Source organism: Symsagittifera roscoffensis, chromosome 7, assembly GCF_963678635.1.
Source record: "Symsagittifera roscoffensis chromosome 7, txSymRosc1.1, whole genome shotgun sequence".
NCBI lineage: Eukaryota > Metazoa > Xenacoelomorpha > Acoela > Convolutidae > Symsagittifera > Symsagittifera roscoffensis.
Window position 1 is genome coordinate 11,019,377 of NC_087068.1, and position 25,065 is coordinate 11,044,441.

The 25,065-nt window shown below is 36.0% G+C and overlaps 2 protein-coding genes across 2 annotated transcripts in view; one reads left to right on the forward strand and one right to left on the reverse strand.

Annotated features, from left to right (window-relative positions):
• Positions 1-25,065, forward strand: part of LOC134851470 (clathrin heavy chain 1-like) — a 519,829-nt gene that overhangs the window by 128,728 nt on the left and 366,036 nt on the right. The window lies entirely within an intron of this gene.
• Positions 10,747-25,065, reverse strand: part of LOC134851891 (uncharacterized) — a 66,650-nt gene continuing 52,331 nt past the window's right edge. The window contains exons 19-25 of the mRNA XM_063868166.1: positions 16,014-24,194; positions 15,364-15,537; positions 14,977-15,078; positions 14,142-14,324; positions 13,662-13,838; positions 12,399-12,458; positions 10,747-11,073 (exon numbers count right to left, since the gene is read on the reverse strand). Coding sequence (XP_063724236.1) covers positions 11,068-11,073; positions 12,399-12,458; positions 13,662-13,838; positions 14,142-14,324; positions 14,977-15,078; positions 15,364-15,537; positions 16,014-24,194 — 8,883 coding nt within the window. The 3' untranslated portion in view covers positions 10,747-11,067. The remainder of the gene's footprint in view (positions 11,074-12,398; positions 12,459-13,661; positions 13,839-14,141; positions 14,325-14,976; positions 15,079-15,363; positions 15,538-16,013; positions 24,195-25,065) is intronic.

Below are 25,065 nucleotides of genomic sequence, written 5' to 3' on the forward strand. Positions count from 1 at the left end.
AAAATGAAATTTTTTTTCTTACAAAATTTGAAAATTTTTATGAAAATCATCCCCCCACACGCCATACAAAGTACAAAAGGATAGATTTTGCTCCTTGTAACAAACCAATTATGGCGAAAAAGCTTCTTTCAACCAAATTGGAACGATTTCTAAGACGGATTAACCCTCCGCTCACGCGTTAATAGTGCGAAATATATATCGCGCGTTAATTGTCCCAAATTGGCCAAAATGGCAACCTTTAAACCCCCAGAACTTTACGAAAAATGATCACAAGTGAAATATTTTTCAAATTAACGCCGAAGACAAAAATACATTTTGAATGATATAAAAAAACTCCCTAAAATGGCTAGTTAAAAAGTTGAAATTTGTCGGAAGAAAAAAACCATTATAAGTCGGAACAAAAAGCAGAAAACATCTATGCTTCAAGGAAGCGTGGTTCAGCTTTGGTAAATTCCTCTATCATACTTGTACAAAATTAAAATCTGTGTACCAAAACAGGTTGGGCTTCATACTTAGCTGCAATATATGCCACTGGTTGTCTAAAGTTTTAAAGTTGGGGGTTGAAGTGTAGGATGTTGTTTATTTGGCGAGGAAATTTTTGCACTTGATATGAAGGATGGTATTGTGATAAAATCCCACGCAAATTTATGCGCTTTTTTGGAAGTAGGCACTTATTTAATAGTTCAGGTCAACTTCATTTTTGTAAAAACAAGCCAAAAAATTGAATTGAAAGCCAAAAGAGAAAGAATTGAGAATTGAGGTCAGTTTTTGATTACAACCATTACCACATTGACAAATCAAGACGGTTAAGCACCATGTAAGTACTGATAAGGGGGTCAGAGGCAAGAGCTGGTCGTTTATTCCAGCGATCACGGGCTTTTTGACAGCCAACGTTCACCTTTTATTGGCAGACATCCTGTGATTATCAGGATGCAGAATGCTAAACATACCTGATAATCATTCTGCCTTTAGTATACTGTTTTTAGTATGCTATTTGCAAACATACTTTTTGTATGAAAATATATCCGAGCCTATTTTGCTGGGCTTTGAAGATACTTTGTAAATCGAACTAGTTCACGTCTAGAAAATCTGCAAAAAATTGTTCTTTTCCCCTCCCTCGTCGTAAAATTGTTCTCGCAAGTTACTGTTTGAAAGTAACGAATTTAGAATTTCAGATTATTATCATTTATTGTTCCGACTTTCGATACAAAAGTAACGGAAGATTTGTGCTCGGGGTGGGTTTTTTTTTCTTCAGACAAATTTCGACTTTTTAACTAGCCATTTTTGACGGAATTTTTTTATATCATTCAAAAAGTATTGTTGTCTTGAGCTCAAATTTGAAAAGATATTTCACCTGTGATCATTTTTCGCAAAGTTATGGGGGTTTAAAGATTGCCATTTTTGTCAATTTGGGACAATTAACGCCCGATTTATTTCGCGCTATTAATGCGTAAGCGGAGAGTTAATCCGTCTTAAAATCGTTCCAAATTTGTTAAAAGAAGCTTATTTGCCACAATTGATTGGTTACAAGGAGCTAAATCTATCTTTTGTACTTTAAATGGCGTGTGGGGGATGATTTTCATAATTCTCACGCGTTAATAGTGCGAAATATATATCGCGCGTTAATTGTCCCAAATTGGCCAAAATGGCAACCTTTAAACCCCCAGAACTTTACGAAAAATGATCGCAAGTGAAATATTTTTCAAATTAACGCCGAAGACAAAAATACATTTTGAATGATATAAAAAACTCCCTAAAATGGCTAGTTAAAAAGTCGAAATTTGTCGGAAGAAAAAAACCATTATAAGTCGGAACAAAAAGCAGAAAACATCTATGCTTCAAGGATGCGTGGGTCAACTTTGGTAAATTCCTCTATCATACTTTTACAAAATTAAAATCTGTGTACCAAAACAGGTTGAGCTTCATACTTAGCTGCAATATATGCCACTGGTTGTCTAAAGTTTTAAAGTTGGGGGTTGGAGTGTAGGATAATGTTTATTTGGCGAGGAAATTTTTGCGCTTGATATGAAGGATGGTAGTGTGATAAAATCCCACACAAATTTAAGCGCTTTTTTGGAAGTAGGCACTTATTTAATCGTTCAAGTCAACTTCATTTTTGTAAAAACAAGCCAAAAAATTGAATTGAAAGCCAAAAGAGAAAGAATTGAGAATTGAGGTCAGTTTTTGATTACAGTCATTACCAAATTGACGAATCAAGACGTCTGGGATGTTGCTGGGCTTTGAAGATACTTAGTAAATCGAACTAGTTCACGTCGAGAAATTCTGCAAAAAAATGTTCGTTCCCCTTCCTCGTCGTAAAATTGTTCTCGCAAGTTACTGTTTGAAAGGAACGAATTTAGAATTTTTGATTATTGTTCCGACTTTCGATACGAAAGTAACGGAATATTTGTGCTCGGGGTGGGTTTTTTTTTTCTTCAGACAAATTTCGACTTTTTAACTAGCCATTTTTGACGGAATTTTTTTTATATCATTCGAAAGGTACTGCTGTCCTGAGCTTAAGTTTGAAAAAATATTTCACCTGTGATCATTTTTTGTAAAGTTATGAGGGTTTAAAGGTTGCCATTTTGGCCACTTTGACCAATTTGGGACAATTAACGCGCGATATAATTCGAGCTATTAACGCGTAAGCGGAGATTTAATCCGTCTTATAAATCGTTCCAAATTGGTTGAACGAAGCTTATTTGCCATAATTGCTTTGTTACAAGGAACGAAATCTATCTTTTTGTACTTTATATGGCGTGTGGGGGGATGATTTTCATGAAAAACTTCAAATTTTAGAAAAAAAATTTTCATTTTTTTTTTATTTCAATTAATTTTTTGATGTTATAACTGCTGCTCCATAAAACTTAAAAGGCAGTCGGAACCTTCAGGGCTTCACCCTGATACGAGCAGTCTTGTTATCATTTATTTTCTTTGCATTTAACATACACATAACAGCAAAAAATGAAAACTAATACTGCTGCTATAAAGCCTGCTCTGCTTGAGAGCAGCATCAACTCCTGTGGGAAATCTATTTTAAGGTCTATTTCCTTACAAAACTTCCAGTTGAATTTCTTGTCTTCAAGTTTTTTGTCAGTATTGCTCGCTAGATTTTCTACTTCTTGAGTCATGGTTTCCGAGATTGTTGTGGGTTCCGGAGTTATTAAAGATTCCGATGTCATCGTGGGTTCTTCCGATGTCGTCGTGGGTTCTTCCGATGTCGTCATGGGTCCTTCCGATGTCGTCGATGTGACTTCGGGGGTCGGCATTGTTTCGACAGTGGTTGTCAAAGGAGTTGTGACCCCAATTAGAGTTACGAGGGGTCCAGCTCCGGTTTGATCTAGCTCTATCAGCCAGAAGTTTTTCTTATCTGTTCCCCCTGTGGTCAGGGATTTTTTCACATTGGGCGTACCGGACTCAGGCAGTTCGAAACGAGGATCTGAACAGAAACGGACCCAATTTGAAGTTAAAACAATAGACAAAACCATTGGTTTTTGAATGGTACCAATAGAAAGACAACTGCGCTCTCAGCGATAACAAAATTATGGTCATTTTAGTCCATACAATTTAAAAAAATCCCAGAAAAAACCGAGAAAAAAAAACTATTTTAAAACCGAAGCGGGTTTACAAATAGTTGGTAAACCTACTGTTTCCTGGTCCGTTTACTCCCGCCCTTATATATTATCCAGAAGCAGCGTCTTTGTCTTCTTCTATTTTGTTATATATAATCAAGATGTACACTTTGCTTTGTCCAGATGAGTCATAGTTGCTGTCTTTGTAGAGGTTCAAATAGATAGTATTCGGACTGGGATTCGGGTATCTGCCAAAAAACGAAGTGTACAACTGGAAATCACAATTGAATTCAGCATCACGCGGAAGAATAAACGAAGAAACTGTGTTAGATTGACATTGGGTATATACTATGGTGTCCACATACTGACCCCCGCCTGAAAGCACTAGGGGGCTATTATGATCGATCGGTTTAGAAAATCAAACTGATCTGGTGATGTTAAAATGTCTGGTTCCAAAGTGCTGAAGCTCCAATAGCCGTTGGTACAAACATGTACAGAGTTCACAGTCAAATTACCGATTCTAAAATGATTACCCAGAATTTTTTCAAAGCAGACGGTGGCTTCGATTTCTTTAAAATTACAAATTTGGATTACGAAAATAAACAAAATAAACGAAAGCAAGAAACCCATCTTGTTACTATTTTTGCACTGACAAATATTAAGCAAAATATACTCAGCTTACACTCAACGTCACTTATTTTTGTTCAAATCTGCAAATTAAACTCATTTTGGTTCCGGAGGACAACATAAGTTTAATTAATTGCCAACTGTTTTAATATTATTTTGTATAATTCAATTGGAATCGCGTGATGAGTCTCAGCGTTTTCGCACTCCTTTTTTTTTACAAATTCCTTCCTCCCGAAGAGCTACCACGTATACCGGGAGTACAAAATTAACATCAAGTTTTCGTTTTTGATATTCGAAGCAAAATGGTAAAAACGAAAATAAAAGTTTCATCAAATAGTACGCAGATGTGCTGAACCTGGCTGATGTTGTTTTTTTTTCTGTGAAGAGCAATGGAAAAATCCGACCAAAAAATAGGGAATTAAACATATTCGATTGCAGAAAAACACTAAAAAACGATTATTTTTTTTCAATTTCACAAATTGTTCCTTATTTTTTTGCAGAAGTTTTTGAAAACTTTTAAAATTTTGATTTCTCAAAATGGCGATAAAAAACGCAAAATTTAATTTTTTTTGAGTAACATAAGTTTTCACGTCCAAAAATAAGCTTTAATAAGCTATTGTAAACCTGCATGATGACGTTTCAGCTAGAAATTAGACCAAAAATTAAAAACTTCAAGCCGGTTTTTCACGACTGAAAGGGCTTTTAAAAGATTTATAACTCGGCCCATTCCGATTATTTTTGCGGTACCTAAAACACACCCAAATACAAAAATTCTCCGATTTTTTCAAATGGTCGAAACAATCTGTTTGTACGCTACAAAACAATAATAATTTTGGCTTGTTGGGATGGTAACTTTTTTTTCAGCCTGTTGGCCCTTCGGCTTGTTAAATTCGTTACAAAACTAATTCACTTGAAACGACTGTGACTGGGTAAATATTTTTAGGTTAACCCCACCTTTCTCAAAGTACCAAAGTTTTGGAGGAAGACATTTTGCCAGCATGACTTTAAACCAGAAAATTTCAATGAAAATTTTTTTGTCATAGAAAACTATTTTTTTTTGTCATAAAAAAATATAATTTATACAAAAAGTTATATAAATTCTCTATAAAAATTTTTTCTATACATGAAATCTGTATGCTCGGTATTTTTTTATGAAAAACTTGTTTTAGTTTTGTTTCACTTTTTTCTGTTCTATCCGAAACACGAGAACCAAGGATTTGCTCATAGAAGAAAATTGACTAGTTAAGTGGCAACAGTTCCATAGATAACCAGCATTTTTTGATAGGCAACGTTAAGGTTCGAGTTTACAGAGTTTAAACCATAATATCTTAATTTTTTGTATATGGCTGAAAAACGTTTACTTTAAAAATTTTTGTTACTGGATGAAAATCGTGGGCTGTTTTTTGACAAATTGACGTTTATCTCACCATATAAAACAACAATTCGACCAAAAAAACTGTTTCAAAACAATATAGATTTTCAGATTAAAAAGAAGGAAAAATGTCCGAGTTTCAGAACCTACTATTTGGAAATTTTTATATTTTATATTTTTTCTATGAAACTGAATGATAAACAGTTTTTTTCCATCCTAGTAAGCACTTTTTTCTCATGAAATCATTCTGTGTAGATGGAGAGAACAATTACTTCGCGGAGTGTTAGCAAACGTGCTTTGATTTTCTTAGAAGAGCTATGTAATTTAACGGCAAACACTGATTCTCAGGCTCAATTTTTCTCGTTACGAATGACTTATTTAGCACAATCTGGCACACAGTCGGTCTGGTCAAAAGTAGGAATTGAGAGAATGGCATAAAATGGCTATTAGTGACGTAAGGGTTGTACGGTAAGACATTCATTAACGAAATTCTGTGTGACTCCGTGTTCGTAAAAAAAAACAAAAACAACCGGTTGTAATATGATTTTAACTGAAGTTTGGATTATTGTTCCGATTTTCGTAACGAAAGTAACGGAATATTTGTGCTCGGGATGTTTTTTTTTCTTCAGACAGTTTTCGACTTCTCAACTAACCGTTTGACGGAATTATTTTGTATCATCCAAAAGGTATTTTTGTCCCGAGCTTCAGTTTGAAAAGATATATCACCTGTGGTCATTTGTTTTTACAGTTATGGAGATTTAATGATTGCCATTTTGTCCAACTTGGGACAATTAACGAGCAATTTATTTCGCGCTATTGAAGCGGAGAATTAATCAGTCTTAGTAATCGTTTTAAATTGGTTGAACGTAGCTTATTTGTCATAATTTATTTGTTAATAGGAGTGAAATCTATCACTTTGAACTTTATATGGCGTGTGGGGTGATGATTTTCACAAAAAAAATGTCATGCTCAAAAAAAATCGAATTTTATCTTAGATCAAAGCTGTTGTGGGACTTGGACAATAATTATTGTTTCGACTTTTGTAACGAAAGTAATGGAATATTGGTGCTCGGGGTGATTTTTTTTCCTTCAGATAAATTTCGACTTTTTTAATTAGTATTCTTGACCGAATTGTTTTTTATCACTCAAAAGGTATTGTTGTCCTGGGCGCTTAAATGTGACAAGATATTCCACCTGCAATCTTTTTTTTGTGAAGTTATAGGGGTTTCAGGATTGGCATTTCGGCCAATTTGGGACAATTAACGCGCGATTTATTTCTTGCAATAAACGCGTAAGCGGAGATTTAATCCGTCTTAGAAATCGATCCAAGTTGATTGAATGAAGCTTATTTGTCATAATTGATTTGTTACTAGGTGCAAAATTTATCACCTTATAGTTTATATGGCGGGTGGTGGGATGATTTTCACAAAAAAATTTCAAATGTATTTTTTTTTCAATTTTATTAAATTTTCTGACATTTAATTTTTTCACGTTACTACTGCTCTATAGACCTTAAAAGGCAGTCGGAACATTCATGGCTCCACCTTGATACGAGCAGTCTTGTTTAAATTTTAGTTTGTAGAAGAATTCCTCTCGCATGAAAATGTCATCTTAGGTTTTGACAATATATGCGCGGTAGATGGTGGAAACTGGTATTAAAATCTTAAATATTACTAACACAGATGAAAAAGGTTGCTGTTTAAATGGTAGTCAGGTTGTTTTATGGAATAAAAATCATGATTCAAGTGTGTATTTCAACCCCACAACACTTATATAATAGAACCCAATTTTCAGACTAACTTTTAAAAAAATTTAAGGTCAAAGAGCCTTTAACTTTAATGCATTGCCTGTTTTAGGAAATTTGGTTTAGCTGTTGGTTTAAAAAAATTTATGGTCAAAGAGCCTTTAACTTTAATGCATTGCCTGTTTTAGGAAATTTGGTTTAGCTGTTGGTTTAGCATATGGCGTGTGGGGTGATGAGGGTTTAAAGATTGCCATTTTGGTCATTTTGAGCAATTTGGGACAATTAACGCGCGATATATTTCGCGCTATTAACGCGTAAGCGGAGATTTAATCCGTCTTAAAATCGTTCCAAATTGGTTGAAAGAAGCTTATTTGCCATAATTGATTTGTTACAAGGAGCTAAATCTATCTTTTTGTACTTTATATGGCGTGTGGGGGGATGATTTTCATAAAAAATTTCAAATTTTTGAAAAAAAAAATTTTCACTTTATTTTATTACATTTAATTTTTTGATGTTATTACTGCTCCATAAAACCTTGAAAGGCAGTCGGAATATTCAGGGCTTCGCCCTGATACGAGCAGTCTTGTTCTCTTTTTATTACCTCACACTATGTAAAGTACAAATCCTTAAATACAAGACCAAATGACTTGCCTTGATTCAATTTGTATGGGAAACGATTAAATACGTCACTTAGGGATGTTATGAGAAAACAATAAATTGCACGTTTAATATCACAAATTGGCCAATATAGCAAATTTCAAACTCCCATTACTTTTTAAAACAGGATCAGAGTTGATGATTTCATGTTTCAGCCCGTACCGAGTAGAATTAATCAAAATTGGGGCGCTCAACAGTGCCAAAATACAAGTGCCGAAAAAGACGGGAAAATTTGAGAACAATTTAAGCGCATTTTATAACATTTTCTAAAGAGCGGGAAATTACTGACGCCAATTAACAAAGAAAATCACTCCAATTTTGGCACTGTTGAATTAATTTTTTTCGGCATTGTTGTACTTCGGCACTGTTGAGCTGCCCCATCAAAACAGATATGGCAGCCTTTAAAACTGTTTATAATAGGTTGGCTGCTCTGATCATATGAGTCCGTAGCATGATCATACCTGACAGTCTCACTTACGAATTGAAATATCCCAGGTTGACCAAAAATGCTTATCACACAATCCTCATAAATAGGAAACTTATTTTCGATACAATTCCATATGTACAGAAAATTGTATGAAATCTCTATGACAAGCATTTTCCCGTAAATGGAAATTGTATGATCGGTATTTTCTCCATAAATCGAAAGACTGTTTTTTGTTCATAAATTTATTTTCTGACAAATTTTTGGTTGTGTTTAAAACCGAACACAAGTGTCAAAGACCTTGGTTACTCAAAGTACCAAAGGTTGGACGGTCTTGCATTTACAATGCATAGAAAACGACCAGAATTATCTTCCAGCTGTCTTTCACAAATCATATAACAAAAGTAACAAACTTTTAATTTTGGCAAAGTTTTTCAATGATGATTATTTTAAATTTGTAAATTTTCAAGTTATCAGACATTGATCAAGGCATACAAAAACACGTCATACAAAAGAAATAGGAATTTTCAGTGTTTTCGAAAAAAAATTAAGTGAAAAGAAAAAAAAGCCATTATTATCGTATCTAGGACTACGTTATGCACACAAAAAATTAAATTTTGCTTGCAAAAATTTTTTTTTTCGGAAAATGTTTGCTTGCGTAAAAAACTAGATTTGCGGTTGAAAAAAAAACCAAAAAAAATTTTTGGGGCAATTTTTCAAAATTACTACTGAAAAATTTTTTGTGTCGTATATGGAAATTGTATGGTGAACATTTTTTTCAAAAAAAAAATCAAATCAGTTTTTTTTGTCACTACTCTGTTCAACTGTTCTCAAAAAGTCGCAGAAATGGTTTAATTGCTCTTTTACTGGGTGGTATTCACAAGTATCAAAATGATAAATCAGTCCCATTTGTACCAAATTAAAAAAAATCAATCGCGTTAGTACCAAAAATATTCAATTGGCCAAAGACTACTAAGCCTACTATTTTAAGCTCTTGGTTTAAGGTCGCCGGTGCGCGCGCAACGCACGCGTTGCCGCGATAACTGGCTCTAATTTTCGTATAAAGTCCCACCCTCTGTTGGCAAGGCAACACGTTGGCGCGACTGCGGCGGTCACTATTCTGCTGCTTAGTTTTCTTGTTTGAACAGTAGAAAATTTAGGTAATGATTCGTTGGCTCACAATTGGACCAATCAGAAAACGAGTTGAATAATTTTGGTACATATGGTACTGATTTTTTAAATTGTTACAAATGAACGTTGAAACAAATGGGACTTCACCTTTTACTGCACCATTTTAAACAAAAAAGGATGCGGTGTTCTAATAATTGTAGCAAAACTTTCCTGAAACCTTGATATTTTTTTATATTTATAAAAAGCGAGTTATTTGAATTCTTTTTGAGTTGCAAATCAGCTGTTAGACAATTTTTCCTAAATTATTGCTCTAATTTTTTTTACTGAATTTGAGCTCTTCTAATCGTTTTTGGACGTCTTCCAGATACTTGCTGTAAAAATGTATCCTGTGAAAATTACCAGAGTTTCGGGACTTCAGCAAGGACAAACATCGGGATCTACAAATACTCAATCCAAGGTAAATTTTTAAAAAACCTTCAATTTTTCTTAAAACAAAAAGAATTATTATTTTAATTTGAAAGCTTGAACGCTCATACTCAATGAGTAAAAAATGAGAAAGCAAATGCAGAAACGACCCATATGCCTTCCAAAACTGTACCCAAAATAAAAAAGACAGTAGATCTTTTTAATATAATCATAGAGCTTTTATTTTTCCCATTTAATATTTTAACACAATTCAAATATTTCAGGTTCATGTCACGCTTTGTAAATACAATCTTGCAGCATTTTCAGCAAAAAAGAAGAAATAAAACTGATCAGATTAGTAAATGCATTTTAAGTTAGGTACGGGAGTTCCGGATAACAATGTTTTTCACAAGATATAAAAAATTTCCTTCAAAAAAACTCAGTTAAAAAGCCGAAAATTGACGGAATAAATAACTACCCAGAGCATAAATATTCTACCAGTTTCTTCGAAAGTAGGAACAAGAAAAGCACTTGATCGCTTTTATTACAAACTCTGAAGTTTTACCTATAACTATTTGAGTGCACGGTGGTTATCATCAACGGTTAACCGCCAGTTCGTCCGGTACATTTTCTGACACAAATGCCTCACAATGTTTTGCCTGAGCATTTTTTCCGTCTATCGGATAACTTTTCCGGAGAAAAAAGCGTCTGGAACACAAATGTATGGTTGATCCAATCAAAATACAATAAAAAAACACTATTAAGAATTTTTTCAGGTTTCCATTCAATCTCAAAACTTGTTTCCGTCAGAAACTAACTTGATGTAAAATAAATTAACTCTGTATCCAAATGTTCACATCCATATAAGGTAATTTCTACAAATTTGTATCCTAAATTAGACTTGATTTGTAACAAGATTAAGACAGATTAGCAGTAGCTGATTTTGATCTGGGGTTGATATAGTTGAGTGTGCAAATTGAAGACGACGAGTCATCCTGGAAAGCATGAGCTGGATTGCGACCCCGCAAGAGGGCGAAAGAATTACATCTGGTTTTGGAGTTCAAGGTCGCTCTGATATGTGTCCAATTTCTGGGTAGTTTGATATGTTTGATAATCTGTTTGAGGCTTTCGTTGATCATTTCTAAAAGAAAACTGGAACTATACACAACAAATTTTGCGCTTCGAATTAACAAATTAAGTGGGATGACATAGAAATTTATTAATTTAACAAACATACTGTGAAATTAAATGATTATACACTTCTCCATTGTTCTTTTGCGAACGAAAAACAATGAAGGGGGAATCGTGTTTAACAATGTCCTAGTTTTTTTTTGAAATTTTGCGACTCATGCACGCTGCATTTAAGAGCAATTCATATTTTCGATGCATGCAAGAATCCTGGTCAGATAATCTGCTCCTGCAAAATCATATTTTTATAAAATCCGACAATTCTTCGTGATAAAAAAGATCCATTCAGTTTTCTGTTCATATTCATATAAATGAGAGATTTGGTGAATGCCTGTAACTCTCATTTCAGAGGTATTTAGGTCAATTTCAGGCAGGTAATGAGAATTATATGCATGTCTTGTACAACTTTAATTTTTGCCTTAACAAAGTTCATGGCAACATTTCGCCGTAAAATGGCTAGATTAAAAAAATTCTCTCTGCGATCGATTTTCTATAGAATCAAATGATACCATGAGTTTGATGAGGATGGTCTTGAATTTGAATGATTAAAAATCCTATCCAGATGAATATTTAAAACTTTTAAACTAATATGATTTTGACAAAAATGATATTATTATGTTCTACATGAAGCCGTACCATTATTTACTTTTATCGGTAGATTCTCTTCAGTTTAAGAATGATTGCTGGTTAATAACTGACATTGCGACGGGCGATAACTTCATAAGTGATGCTTTTTCAGGAAGAAATTTCGAAAACGCCGGAAAATTTTGCAGCTCCACTAACTTTTCGTTCGGTAAATTCAATTTGTTTTTGAATTTAATTTCTTCTTTGATTTGTAAATTTTGGATTCGCTGAATTTTCACTTTTCGATTTCTATAAAAATTTGAGTGAATTATTGGATCATTTTCGGTTGGGAATCTCTCAGATTTGGAATTCGATAAAGCTTTTCCTATTTTTTGATCCAACTTTGCTAGTGAAAGAAGAGTTTGAGCGATGGCTTCTTTGGTAAAAGCAACCAACTCGTTGTTTGGCCGAGCCTTTCTCGAAACTACACTTCGCAATATTGCGAGAAGTTCTTTGGAAGGCTTGAAAAAAAAGGAAGAGTTAAGACGGATACAGAGAATTTTGAAAGGGACAACATCATTTCATTTCCAATCAGAATTCTATTTTCTAATTTTTTTTTAATTTTGGAAAATAAGTGAATCACAAGTTATTGAAAACTTAAGTTTTTGCAGAAATATTTATTCAGAAATCATCAAAAAATTGAGAAAATATTACCTTCAGAGACGAGTTGAACTCTTGAGCTAGAGATCCCGCTTCCTTCTCTAATTCGGCAACCTGAAAAGACACATTTTTATAATAAACATGGACCCTTTACAACAAAGATAGACGATTGCTGCGCAAGTAGCACAGAAAATTCCTATCACATTCATAAAAAAAAAAAACATTTTTTGTTCCGACTATTCAACATGGGGAGGATTTTTGTATCTACGCAAAATCAGGTTTCAAAAAAATTCACCGAATGGGTCGAGTGAATATCAAACTGAAGCCTTTTTTAGTCGTGACTTGAATTATCTTCAAACATTTTCAAAAATTGCCTTGAAACTTTTGAGTTAAGAGTAACTTCGAGCGACTAGAATTTTGCGCTTCGGAGCGAGTAATGCTCGTTTAATTAGGGTGAAAATTTAGGGCGAAAAAATTTAATGATACTATTAAAAATTGTTTTGTGGCAGCTTAAGTTAGCGCTTCCTTGGCAATAAAAGTTTGAAAATTGAGTTTAAATCATTGAACTTTTGATTTATTGTTTGTCGTATGTTTGGAAAAAATTATTAAAATTTAATTCATTAACTTTCTATGGGTTTTTATAGTTCTCTTGTCATGCCATTCACTAAGAAAACACATTAATTTGAAAAAAAAACCTTTTCAGTGCAGTTTTTTGATACTTAAAAGACGGAGCAATTTATGATACTTAAAAGGCAACCGGCTATCATTGTTCAAGTTAGTGTCCGTTTTTTTGTTCGTGGTGTGTTGAGAGAAATATACGGACTCGTAGAACGTAAGTGGATAAGGCATAATCGATAATAGTTGTATGCAAAAACTGAAAAAAAAACTTCAAAAACTTTTTCTAAAAATTTTTATTTTTTAGATTAGTTTTTTGATTTACAAAATTATGTTTTCAAAGAAACTTCCAAAATGAGTTTTTCTGGAGTAAATCAAGTTTTTCACTTCTTCAATGAACAAATTTGCTTAATAAGACTCGCTTTACTCGCTCAAAAATAGACTGAAATTCAAATTCGAACCAATTGTTCTTGATTCTGGGAAACCTTTTTGAAAATTCTTAAATATCGTTCAAATCACGACTGAAAAGACTAATAATGATATTTCACTTGACCCATTCCATTATTTATTTGCGGTAACTGATTTTTATTTATTTGCGGTATCCAAAGACTGAGTTCCTCCCCATTTTCAATGGTCGAAACAATAAGGATTTAATATACAACCTTAAAATTTAATAACATTTTATTCTACAATTACACTGACCGCATGTTCGGAGTGAGTGTTTCTCTGATTAGCCAAGTGGAGTCCCTTTTCGACTTGATTCAGTTTCTGCTCGATGAGCTGCATGTCACTACTAGCTTGACTCTGCTTCAGAATCTCCTCCAGTTCGGCCAATTCAACTTCGATCTCACTCAGTCCGCCTCTTCCTCGTTTCCTCTTCTGATTGGTCGAAAAAAAACAGAGAGGTTTAATCAGCAGAAGAGAGGCCGAACTATTCAGTAAGCCTAACAATCTGACTGCGTTATTAAATAATGATACGCGAAAAGAGCTGGGTCACTTGGCCGACGAATAAATCAATACTTGATTTTTATTAAATTGCGGAACTGTGTTTGAAGTCATCTGTTCTATGAATTTTCGTTAAGAATTTATCAAGACATACATGGCTTAAAAGTTAGTTTTGTGAACGTAATTCTGCATGATGACCAAATCAAATAATCACAATAGGTGAACGGATTGACTGACCATATCGAGAGTGTTGGAGTGTTCTTCGTGGTAGTCGAACTCCAGACTGTTCCTCGATTGGGAGGGGGAGTAGTTGTTCACATGTGTCAGCTGGAGGGGGGAGTCTCCCTCTGAGGAATGCTGTTCACCCAGCTGCAACTCCAACTCTTCGACCTCACGTAGCATACTTTCCAATTGCTGCATCTGCAACAAACAACGACAATTGTAATGCACAAAAGCAGCCGAATGCTAATTAAGCTGCGCAGAAGGTTGCAATTTTTTTTTGAATTTTTGCGTTTCATTAAGCATGTGAGGGGAGAGACTAAATGTTAGCTAAGATTGTTGCACAGGAAAATTAAAATCTATTTTGGAATCCAATAATGAACCACACTATTCGTGTCATATGCCACTTTGTTACTGCAGAGCTTAATTCACCTTAACTTTATCAAATCAAAGTGAATTCAACTTAAAAAGAAGTCAAAAGTTAACTGGTGAAAAATTAAATTTGAGTGTCAGCAATTTCTAAGACATCTTTTTTTGAAAAACGACATATATAAGTTTCTTCCGTTCATAAGTGTCCTCAAAATTAGCTAAAAACAAAACTGGGTGCGTAGCGTAGCACAGCGCCTATAATACGTTTTTCGTGCAAATAAATATGAAAAACCAAAAAACTACAATGAGAGAACTGTTTTAAATTTTTTGTTGGAAGCCAGATCACGACCAATAGGGTCTCATATTATCCCCCCCCCCCTCATAAAATCGGGCGCGCGTGGAAGAAAAGCAGCCATTGTTCCATTGGTCCATTCCATTGTTCCTTCCCACTCCTTTAGGGGAATTGTCTGGACAAATAACTTACATTTGTATCTTCGACATGTGTGGAGTGCACGCTGATGCTGGAGAATGAAATGTCTGCGCTTCGTGAGGTAGTGCTTCGTCTGTACCCGACCTGGTCGTCCAACTGGAATAAAGAAAAAACATGATGGGAAATTTTGAAACAAGTGAATATAGCTTTAACTTTACGTTGAATACTATATAAGTAAGCTCGAGTTCAAATTGTTGGTTATTTCGATAAAAACAATATATCAATTTTGAGAAGAACTTGAAACTGAGATTAGTACAAAAAATAGTAGAAATCTTTATTTTTCAGTAGATTTTTCTTGAAACATTTTATGATCTATGAACATTTTTTAAGGTAAAGAGCACTAACCCAGATAAAAAGATTTGCATTTCAAAATAATCTTACCCGTCTTTCAACTGCCTGCAGATGAGCTTTCGCTTTGGCGACCATTTCGCCTAATTGAGTATAAATAGGCATCACACACGGTCCACTCAAATGCACATGAGTTGGTTCACTTTGCCGACTGCCTCTCGAAGCAGACTCATCGTGAAGTGAAGAGTCTTGTTCACTTGACGGGCTCTGAAAATTTAATGATGATGATGATGATGATGATTGGCTTTGCCACTCTTTCTTGAACACAAGAGTGGTAGAAGGCTCACAAAGCCTCACAGAATAAAACAGTTTTCAGGGTTCGTTTAAACAGCGTAAAATCAATAATATCTGTTAAGAGAACAGGCAGTGAATTCCAAATAACAGCTCCTTGGTAGGCAATGCTCTTTTTGGTAAATTCTGTTCTGCATTTCGGAAGGATAAACTTTTGTCTGCGCGAAGGATTGACAGAAGCAGAATTCTTAAGGTTGCAAAAGTCTCCGTTCTAACTTTCTATGAGAATATCGGTTTGAAAACTATATGAGCGAGTTATGAGTTCATAGGAATTCTAAAAAAAAATTCAAGGCGCTATTATCAATCATTTCCAAAAAAATCCAAAAAATCCATTTCAATCTCTAAAACTCGTGAATATCAAATTCGCAGAGTTGAATATATAAAATATTTACCCCCAATTCGTAAACAGGCATGTTGTTCACATTCAGCCTCGATTCCCTCGCTACTTCCTGTGCCTCCCGCAGTACTCGCTCTGCTATCTTGTACACATCGGGCATTTCGGGAAGAGCACTTTCGTCGAAACTGTCGTCTCTCGCTGGTTCTGAGTTCACGCCTCTCGACGAGATCGGCACGACTTCATCTTCGGGTTCTGGTTGGGACTTCTGGACTCTTTCCGGTTCCTTTGGCTTCTCGTTACGCTCGGGGGGAACTATGATGGCAGTTGTGGAGAACTTACTCCTCACCGGCGGTGCTTCTTTTATCCTAGGTTCATCGCTAGCTTTCAATTTTGAGGTCTCAAATCGTTTAATCAGATCTTGAACGGGCGTGTTTAGCATTTCATCAATTTGTTCCGATGACAAATTATTTTGCTGCAATTCGATGTCTTGATTTTCTGATTCTTTGTTATTCTGAGGCGATTTCGAGAAATCGAACATATTTGACCTTGTAAGAGTAGGGGAAGGTAGTTCGAAGTTTCTCCAATCGAAGTTTTTGAAATGATTGTCTCGATTATTCGATTCAAGACTCTGAGGAATTTCAACTTCAGGAATTGAGTTCAAAGCTGACTCTACTAGTTCAATAGCGTTAGGTTTGCTATCTTCATCTTCAATCTGCTGTTCTGGGAACTCAAACACTTCGTCTCTGGGAACCAACTCAGCAATAAACTTCGGACTACGTTCAGCTTCCTTTGCTTCAGGACAAGCAACTGACTCGGATGTCCACGAATCAACTCGGTGCAGACTTACATTATCAGTCGGTCGTTCTTCGTCCAGAGCAAGAACCGAATTCACTTTGGAGTTTATTGGATCCGAGAGTAGCTTCTCGGTAACTGCGACTGAGCACGACTGGGTGCCGACTTCTCTTGGGCTAACGGGGGTTAAATCGGAAGCCGAGTCAAACAGTTTTTGCTCATCTCCATGTTTTAGGGAAATATTGATTGCATCTGTTTCAAAATCATCGTCCGACTCAACCGGTTTCGATTCAAGTTGTCTCTCGGTATTTGGTTGGGTTATAAACATTTCCCCGTCTGAACTCTTCGACAACACATCGTCGTTTTGCGGTCGGAAACTGAAAATTGACCTCGGGAACTGTGGCAACTCTTTTTCTCTCTCGGATTCAGTTTCTAGATCAGAGCTAGCGTCTGATTTGTCCTCGTCTCGGATTTCGGGAATCGAATCACGCCTTATGTCTTGGACTCTGCCATCTTTGCTCGCAGCGCTCATTTCTTCTGTCCATGATTTCTGAGGCGAAAGACCTGCTCTCTCTAACTCGTCTTCCAGATATTTGACATTTTTGGCTTCATCGTTGTCGTTTGCCGACCATTCACTTTCTGTTAGATTATCATCAAGTGATCCTTGATTCTGGTAAAGAGTTTTCTGATCTTTAATCTCAATTTTGACATTTTCTTTCCGTAATTCTTCTTCAATCTGGTCGCCAATTTCCGTCTTGTCAGTAACTGGTATCAGTTTCTTTTCAGTATCAAACTGTTGCTCTTCAATTTGCTGTTCGTCTTCTGAGGAATTGATTGAAACCTCCTCGTAAGATGTCAAAGATGACTCATCTGGACTTTGCTCGCCAACTTCGTTCAGCTCGGCTTCGTCTTTGTTCTCACTTTGATCTTCGACCAAATTGTCGACTAAATCTGATATGTGATGATCTTCAACGAGCACACTCTTTTCGGTTTTCTGAGCTTCATTAACATCTAATGATTCTTCTGATTCTGATTGTGATTTGTTTTCGCCAGTTTTCTTTTCGATTGGCTCGATTTGCTTGGTCTCACTTGCACGCAGAGAGACTGGAACCTGCTCTGGTACAAACTTAGGAACACTTTCCAAATTAGGTTCAACTTGATTGTCCGTCCTAATTGGTTCTTCTGATGGGATTCCGGCATCCTTTACTTCATCTAGTTTCTCCGTTGTTTCTTCAGCTGCTGTTTTAAAAGACTCAACTATCTTATCATGTGCTTGTTCTGATTTTGTTTCATTGTCAGAACTTGGTTCCTTTTCTGATAATATTTCAAGTTTTTCTGAAGACTTATCATCTTCATCGTCATCTTCATCATCACTTGAACCGGTCAAATCACTCTCGACTTTTTCAATTCTTTCATCTGCACTTGTATTTTGAGGATTTTCGAATTCATTTTCAGCGCTCAATTCACTTTCAGTTAATTTCTGACCAATGTTCACGACATTTTCACCTCCATCACGAGGTGGCGACTCCTTGACTGTCGCTATTTTCTCTTCACGCTCAGTTTCACTGTCATCCTCGGAATCTGATTCATCAAGCGTCTTCTCGTGATCCGAGTCTTTCGGATCCTTCAAATAGTCAATCTCAACAATTGATGACTTGTCACTGTAATTAATGTCTTCTGAAACAAATTGATCTTTGTGTAATTCTTCCTTCTTTTCTAATTCTTCATCCTCTTTTCTTTCTTTTGATACTTCGTTTTGAAAATCGACTGCCAATTTTTCGTTTTCTTGTTTGTCTTTTTCGATCAACGCTGAAACCGCTTTTTCTTTAGATTGATCGAGAATTTCCTCATCTAATTTTTCGGCCGAAACATTTTCAGCATCTGAGAGCGTAATTAGACCACTGATGTCAGACACAGTTTTCAATTTATCAGACGATGTTTCATATGAAACTGACATTTTGTCCTTCGATTCTTTTGTCAGTTCTCCAGATGCATTAACTTCTTCTTCGTTGTTTTCCGAGACCTTCGCATTTTCTTCTAGTTTTACGCGTTCTTCTTCTTCGCTTTCCAAACCATCGTCGACACTTTCTTCTGGTTTTCCTTCTGGTTTAAGCTCACTTGGTTTTTCATCAAAAAGGTTTTGATTGTCAGGAAGACTTTCAAAGTTGAATGACTTTTTGTCGATCGGACTTGAGTTAAAAGCTTCCAGTTCTGGTACAAAGTCAGACGCCGATTCATTCATATCCAGAGTTGGATGCTCACTTGACTTCTGTAAGTTCATACTAGACCCACTCTGTATTTCAAGGCCATCACCGTCTATTAGAAAACTTTCATCTTCTTTCCTAGATTTATCGTCTGCCAAGTCACTGGATTTTTCTAATGACTCAACTTTGTTTTGCTTGTGCATTTTAAGTTTGAGTTGGTCAACTGATTTGACAACTGGAATACTAGTTTCAGTTTGCTCGATATTTTGATGACGATTTCCTTCTTCATTGTTCTTGGATTGGTTCGATTCTTCGACCGGAACAACTGCCATTTTAAGCTGATCTTTTTCCGAATCGTTTGAGTCGTCTTCAATTTCTTGTTCCAATTTCGACTCCAAATTGTTTTCAATATTTTCAGGGGCAACTTGAATCTCATCTTGTTTTAAATCTTTGAATTCTGTATTTTGTACTATTGGTACAACAAGTGGCTCCGGTCCCAAAGACCTCTCGACATCTTTGCTACGATTCATCGATTTTTCTCCAGAAGCAGAACTCATTTCTCTTCTATCATTGGGTTCCAGCGTATCATCTGCATTTTCAACTTCTTTCTTGTCTTTCGAAACGGAGTCTGGTTTGGAAACATCTCTCTCAGAGTCCGCAGTAAAATCAGATTTGTTTATATTGACCATATCCGAAAGATCTTTTTCACTGCCTTGATCTTGTTTTTCTTCATCAGAAGATGAATCACTTTCTTGGTGAACACCTTGATGTTTGATGATACCTTTTGCGTCATCTATTACAATATCATCATCTGTGATTTTAAAATTTTCATATTCTCGCTTTATTGATGAGTCAGACTCTTCGTGTTTTTCGAAGTCTAGCGTACCAATGGCAGTTTCTTTGATCGCTTTGTTGTCTTCGAGTTGAACTTTCAAACTATCAGATTCTTGTTGATCTGAATCAACTGAATATTCCAACTGTTTCTGACCCTTCGAACCAGCTTCTATTTCATTGGAACCTAGAGATCCATTTGCTTCTTCGACAGGTACAACTGCATGGTGTAAGATATCATCTTCCGACTCAATAGGAGACTCCAAATGCCTGCCAGATTTTAAATGATCGTCATCTTCCTCGACTCTAAAGCTCGTATCTAGTTCAGTAGCAGGCACAGCCGCATGTTTCAGTTCTCCGTCGCTGTCAGATTCAAAAGTAGAATCATAGTCATTGCTTTGATTATTGCTGGCAGCTTCTTTGCTTTGATTCATTTGATTCAGCACGTTTGTCGGAGCATTTGCTTCTTTTAGGACACCATCTTCTGATTCGACTGATGAATCAAGTTCTTTCTTCTGGTTGTTTTCAGCTTCTTGATTTTGATTGGTAGGTGTGCTCAAATTTTGAACATCATCATCTTCATCTGACAGAGTGGCTGTTTTCCAGCCTTCATTTTCCGATTCCATCGCTAAACCAGATTTGTTGACGTGAATAAGGTCCGAGTTCTCTTCATCGCTAAGTTGTTCTGGCGTTTTCTTTAATTCAAGATGTTTATCAATTGAAGCTTGCTCGTTTTCAATCAGATCGGATTCTTTTAACGAGGCAACGTCTTTGGATTTTTGAGAAACCAGATCACTGGCGTTTGTTTCTTCCACTGGGACAACTGCATTCTTTAAAAGATCATCTTCACTTTCAGCTAATGATTCAGATTCCCTGCTTTTAGCGAAGTCAGAATTGGCAATAACAGCCTCCGTAATTGCTCCGTTGTCTTCAGGCTTAATGGGCATTTCTTCGGGTACGTTTTTCTCGCTATCTACAAAAGAATCAAAATCTTTGCTGCGATTCAATTCATCATTTTTGTCTGATATTTCGTCACTTCTGTTCATTTGATCAATTGGAGCAGCATCTGCGCTTAATACACCAGGTTCAGTTTCGTTTGAAGAATTGACTTTATCTTCACTTATATCGTTCGAGGAATCCTTATTGAATGATACGTTTACATAAGGCATATCAGGTTCCAAACTGGGCTTTTCAGAGTCGCTGATTTCTTCACGAGAGTCTTCTTTGCTAACATCTACTTTGTTTTCAGAGTCAGAACTAGCTTCCACGTTTGATTTATTTATGTTCACCATGTCTGAAAGATCATCTTCATTATCTGATCTTTCAACAGCAGACAAAGCATTGAGATCCCCAAATTTTTCATCGTTGGAAGAATTTGCTTCTTCGTTTTCAGACGACTCTTTAAGATCCTTGCCAATTTCATCGGACACGTTGATTACTTTAACTGTTTTCACCACTTCCCTCAAAACTTCTACCTCCGAATTAACAGACGATTCCAACTTTTTGTCAGCTTCGTTGCTCTTTTCAGGCTCTAAAACGGAAACAACTGCTTCTTTAAATTCATCTCCAACCTCTGACTCAAAAGTGGAATCCAATTGGTCCTCAGATCTCTCTTTGATGTCATCGTGAGTTTCAGTGCTATCGTTACTCTTGTTCATTTCAGAAACTGGAACAACAGCAGCTCCTAGGAGTCCGTCTTCCGATTCATCTGAAGAATCTTCGACATCTTTAGCATGACTCGACTTGGATTTTTCATCTTTACTCTCTTGTTTTGTGTTCTGTACCAAATTGAATTCAACACATTGATCCGACGTGTTCGATTCCGATTCAAAAGTTGAATTTGCTTCTCTGGATTGATGAATGTGATCGTTTGCAGAATCCTCGGTAGCATGCAGTACATCAGACTGAACTGGAATTTGGAATTTGTTCTTTTGCGTCTTCTGGTCTTTTTCAAATTCTTCGTTCGAATCATCGGAATCTTTCTCGGAATCCAACTTTGTTTCGGATGCACTTATAACAGAATCAACTTTCAATTGCTCTCTTATTAGGTCTTCGTTGCTAGTATCTCCTTTATTTTCAGAGTCAGAACTAGGTTCCACGTTTGGTTTGTCGATGTTCGTCTTTTCTGAAAGATCGTCTTTATTATCTGATCTTTCAACAGCAGACAAAGCATTGAGATTCCCAAATTCTTCATCGTTGGAAAAATTTGATTCTTCGTTTTCAGACAACTCTTTAAGATCTTTGGCAATTTCATTGGATACGTTGATTACTTCAACTGTTTTCACCACTTCCCTCAAAACTTCTAGCTCCGAATTAACAGACGATTCCAACTTTTTGTCAGCTTCGTTGCTCTTTTCAGGCTCTAAAACGGAAACAACTGCTTCTTTAAATTCATCTCCAACCTCTGACTCAAAAGTGGAATCCAATTGGTCCTCAGATCTCTCTTTCATGTCATCGTGAGTTTCAGTGCTATCGTTACTCTTGTTCATTTCAGAAACTGGAACAACTGCTGCTCCTAGGAGTCCGTCTTCCGATTCATCTGAAGAATCTTCGACATCTTTAGCATGACTCGATTTGGATTTTTCATCTTCACTCTCTTGTTTTGTGTTCTGTACCAAATTGAATTCAACACATTGATCCGGCGTGTTCGATTCCGATTCAAAAGTTGAATTTGCTTCTCTGGATTGATGAATGTGATCGTCTGCAGAATCCTCGGTAGCATGCAGTACATCAGACTGAACTGGAATTTGCGTGTTCTGGTCTTTTTCAAATTCTTCGTTCGAATCATCGGAATCCAGTTTTGTTTCGGGTGCATTTTTAACAGAATCAGCTTTCAGTTGTTCTGTAATCAAGTTCTCAATTTGCACGTTTCTAGAGTCAGGTGAAACGAACTCAAATTTTTCTTCCTCGGAAAAGGTCGAATCAGTTGTATATGATGAATCACCCGATTTTGAAATTTTTTCAATGCCTTCTGAGTTTTCAACATTTGATTTAATCTTTTCGCTTTTGTCGTCATTAATAGTTGAAATATCAGTTAAATCTTTTTCGTTGTTGACTTCAATATCTTCTTTTACTTCCGCATCTTGTTTTTCTGAGACGCTTCTATCGTCTTCACTTCGCATGTCACTTGACCTTTGAAGCGAGATTTGAACAAATGAATCTTCTTTTTCTTGTTGTTTGTTGTTCTTTTCACTTTCATTCACAGATCTTAGCCGATCTTCCTTTTCGGCATAAGTTGCAATTTGTTCAACGTTTGTACCAATTAGATGCTCGTTCTCAGCCGCTTGTTCGATAGAGCTTGTTTCTGATTGGTTAGAAACATCAAATTTATTCTCGATGTCTTCTTGGTTGCTGTTTTCGAAACTTGTTTCTTGCTTCACTTCAGAAGTATTTATGATTTCATCGCCTTCGAACGTCGAATCAGAGGCATCGGAATCACTTTCTATGTCAACTTCATTTTCATGCTTTTCAAAACTTTGTTCAACTTTTTCAACCGATTCTTTCAAAATATCAGCTGATTCTCGCGAAATGTTTTGTTCATTCATACCGTCTATTTTGACACCCGACTCCAACCGTTTAGCTGTTGAATCAATAGCAACGGGTATATTATCCTCATCAACCCCGCTGTTTGATTTATTTTTATTTTCAATATCCTGAAAAGAGCTATCGGCTGATTTTACACCTTCAGAATCTGTTTCCCACGAAGATTTCGTATCGTTCGCCTTTTCTTCAACACTGAAAGTGCCATTGATGACGTCATGTTCCTGGATGTTCTCGTCAGCCAATGGCGTTTTAGCAGAAGTTTCTGCCTCTATTTCTTCTTTAACAGCGTCAAAGCTTTGATGTCTCATTAAACTCATTGCCGTCGCTGCAGTTGAAATTGGTTCTGTGTCATCCGACTCCAAAACCGAAGGCTCCTCGCGGATCACGGAAAGTTCCATTGGTTCGCTTACGTCATCATAACTCAAAACCGCACTCGATGACATAACTTTATTAGCCGGTGAGGCATTCACCTCTTCGTCCGAGTCGCTTAATGTCCTCTCGGAATCTGAGTCGTCCTTTTTCTCACTTGCTTCATCCTCTGATTGCCGACTGATGACTTCAAACGTATCCTGATTGGTCGAAATTGACTCATCTGCTTCGATTTCAAAATTTCCCTCCAATCGGTCCAACGACGAGTACTCAGTATCTTCGGCTGTTTGTCTCGGTTTTACTGTTTGAACCGTCGTTTCGTCCGAGTTGCTGTAAGCGTTCGTCTCGGTTACTGTTTGTGATTCAGTTTGGAGTTGGAGGCCAGTTGAGTTCTCAACGGATTCCTCCGCTGATTTTTGACCTATGTCCTCAGATTCTTCTTCGCTGACCTCGGCGGAGACAGGAAGAGCTTTCTTGAAATGTTCTTCTTCTTGACTCTAGACAAGTAACTTCTATATGAGACTTGAATTATGAAATTTGATTTTTTTTTGTGAATGTATATAAGAGTGTAGTTAAATGATTAAGAAATGGAAACTCGTTTAGGAGTATGGTCCCATTCAAAACCTCGTTTAGAAGTACGGTCCCGTAAACATACCAATGATCACATATAAAAATCAAACAAAAAATTTTAAAGGTAGTTTCGCCAGTGAATTGAGTTTTGCCAGTGAATTGACAATTTCGATAATTCCATTTTAAGAAATTTATAGGCAAATCTATCGAAGAAATCTTTACAATTTTCCTTTTGTTTTCATCCACTTGAAGTACTTCAATAGGATCGGCGGGACCACACTTCTAAACGAGCTTTTGAATGTGACTCATCAAAAACGGTGGGACCATACTTCTAAACGAGTACCAAGAAAAACAAAGAAAATATTCTTCTTTAAACTACAATTTTTTCCGCGTTTTGACTGCTCCTTAAACTATTACAAAAATGTAAAACCAAGAGCACCAATGCCTTAAATCATAGCCAACATGCAATTGGAAAAGTCAAATGAACGCAAAGAAACGGAAAAAAGGCAGATTTATTATTATTTTTAAATTTTTCGAATTTCGAAGTATAAAATATATGAACTTAACTCTCTTTGAATTTCAAGACAAATTTACGATTAACACTTTTTGATAAAATTAACTAAATTTAAGGAGTTGGATCAATAGGTAAAGTTTTGATTCCGCTGGCAATTTTAAAATTTAAATTCCACTTTCGAAACTAGAAGTCGTTCACGTTTTTTGCGCCATTTTCACTTTCGTATTTGTAAAGTGCTATTTACCTAACTTTCAGCAGATGAACTTGAATTGAACTCAAAAAGT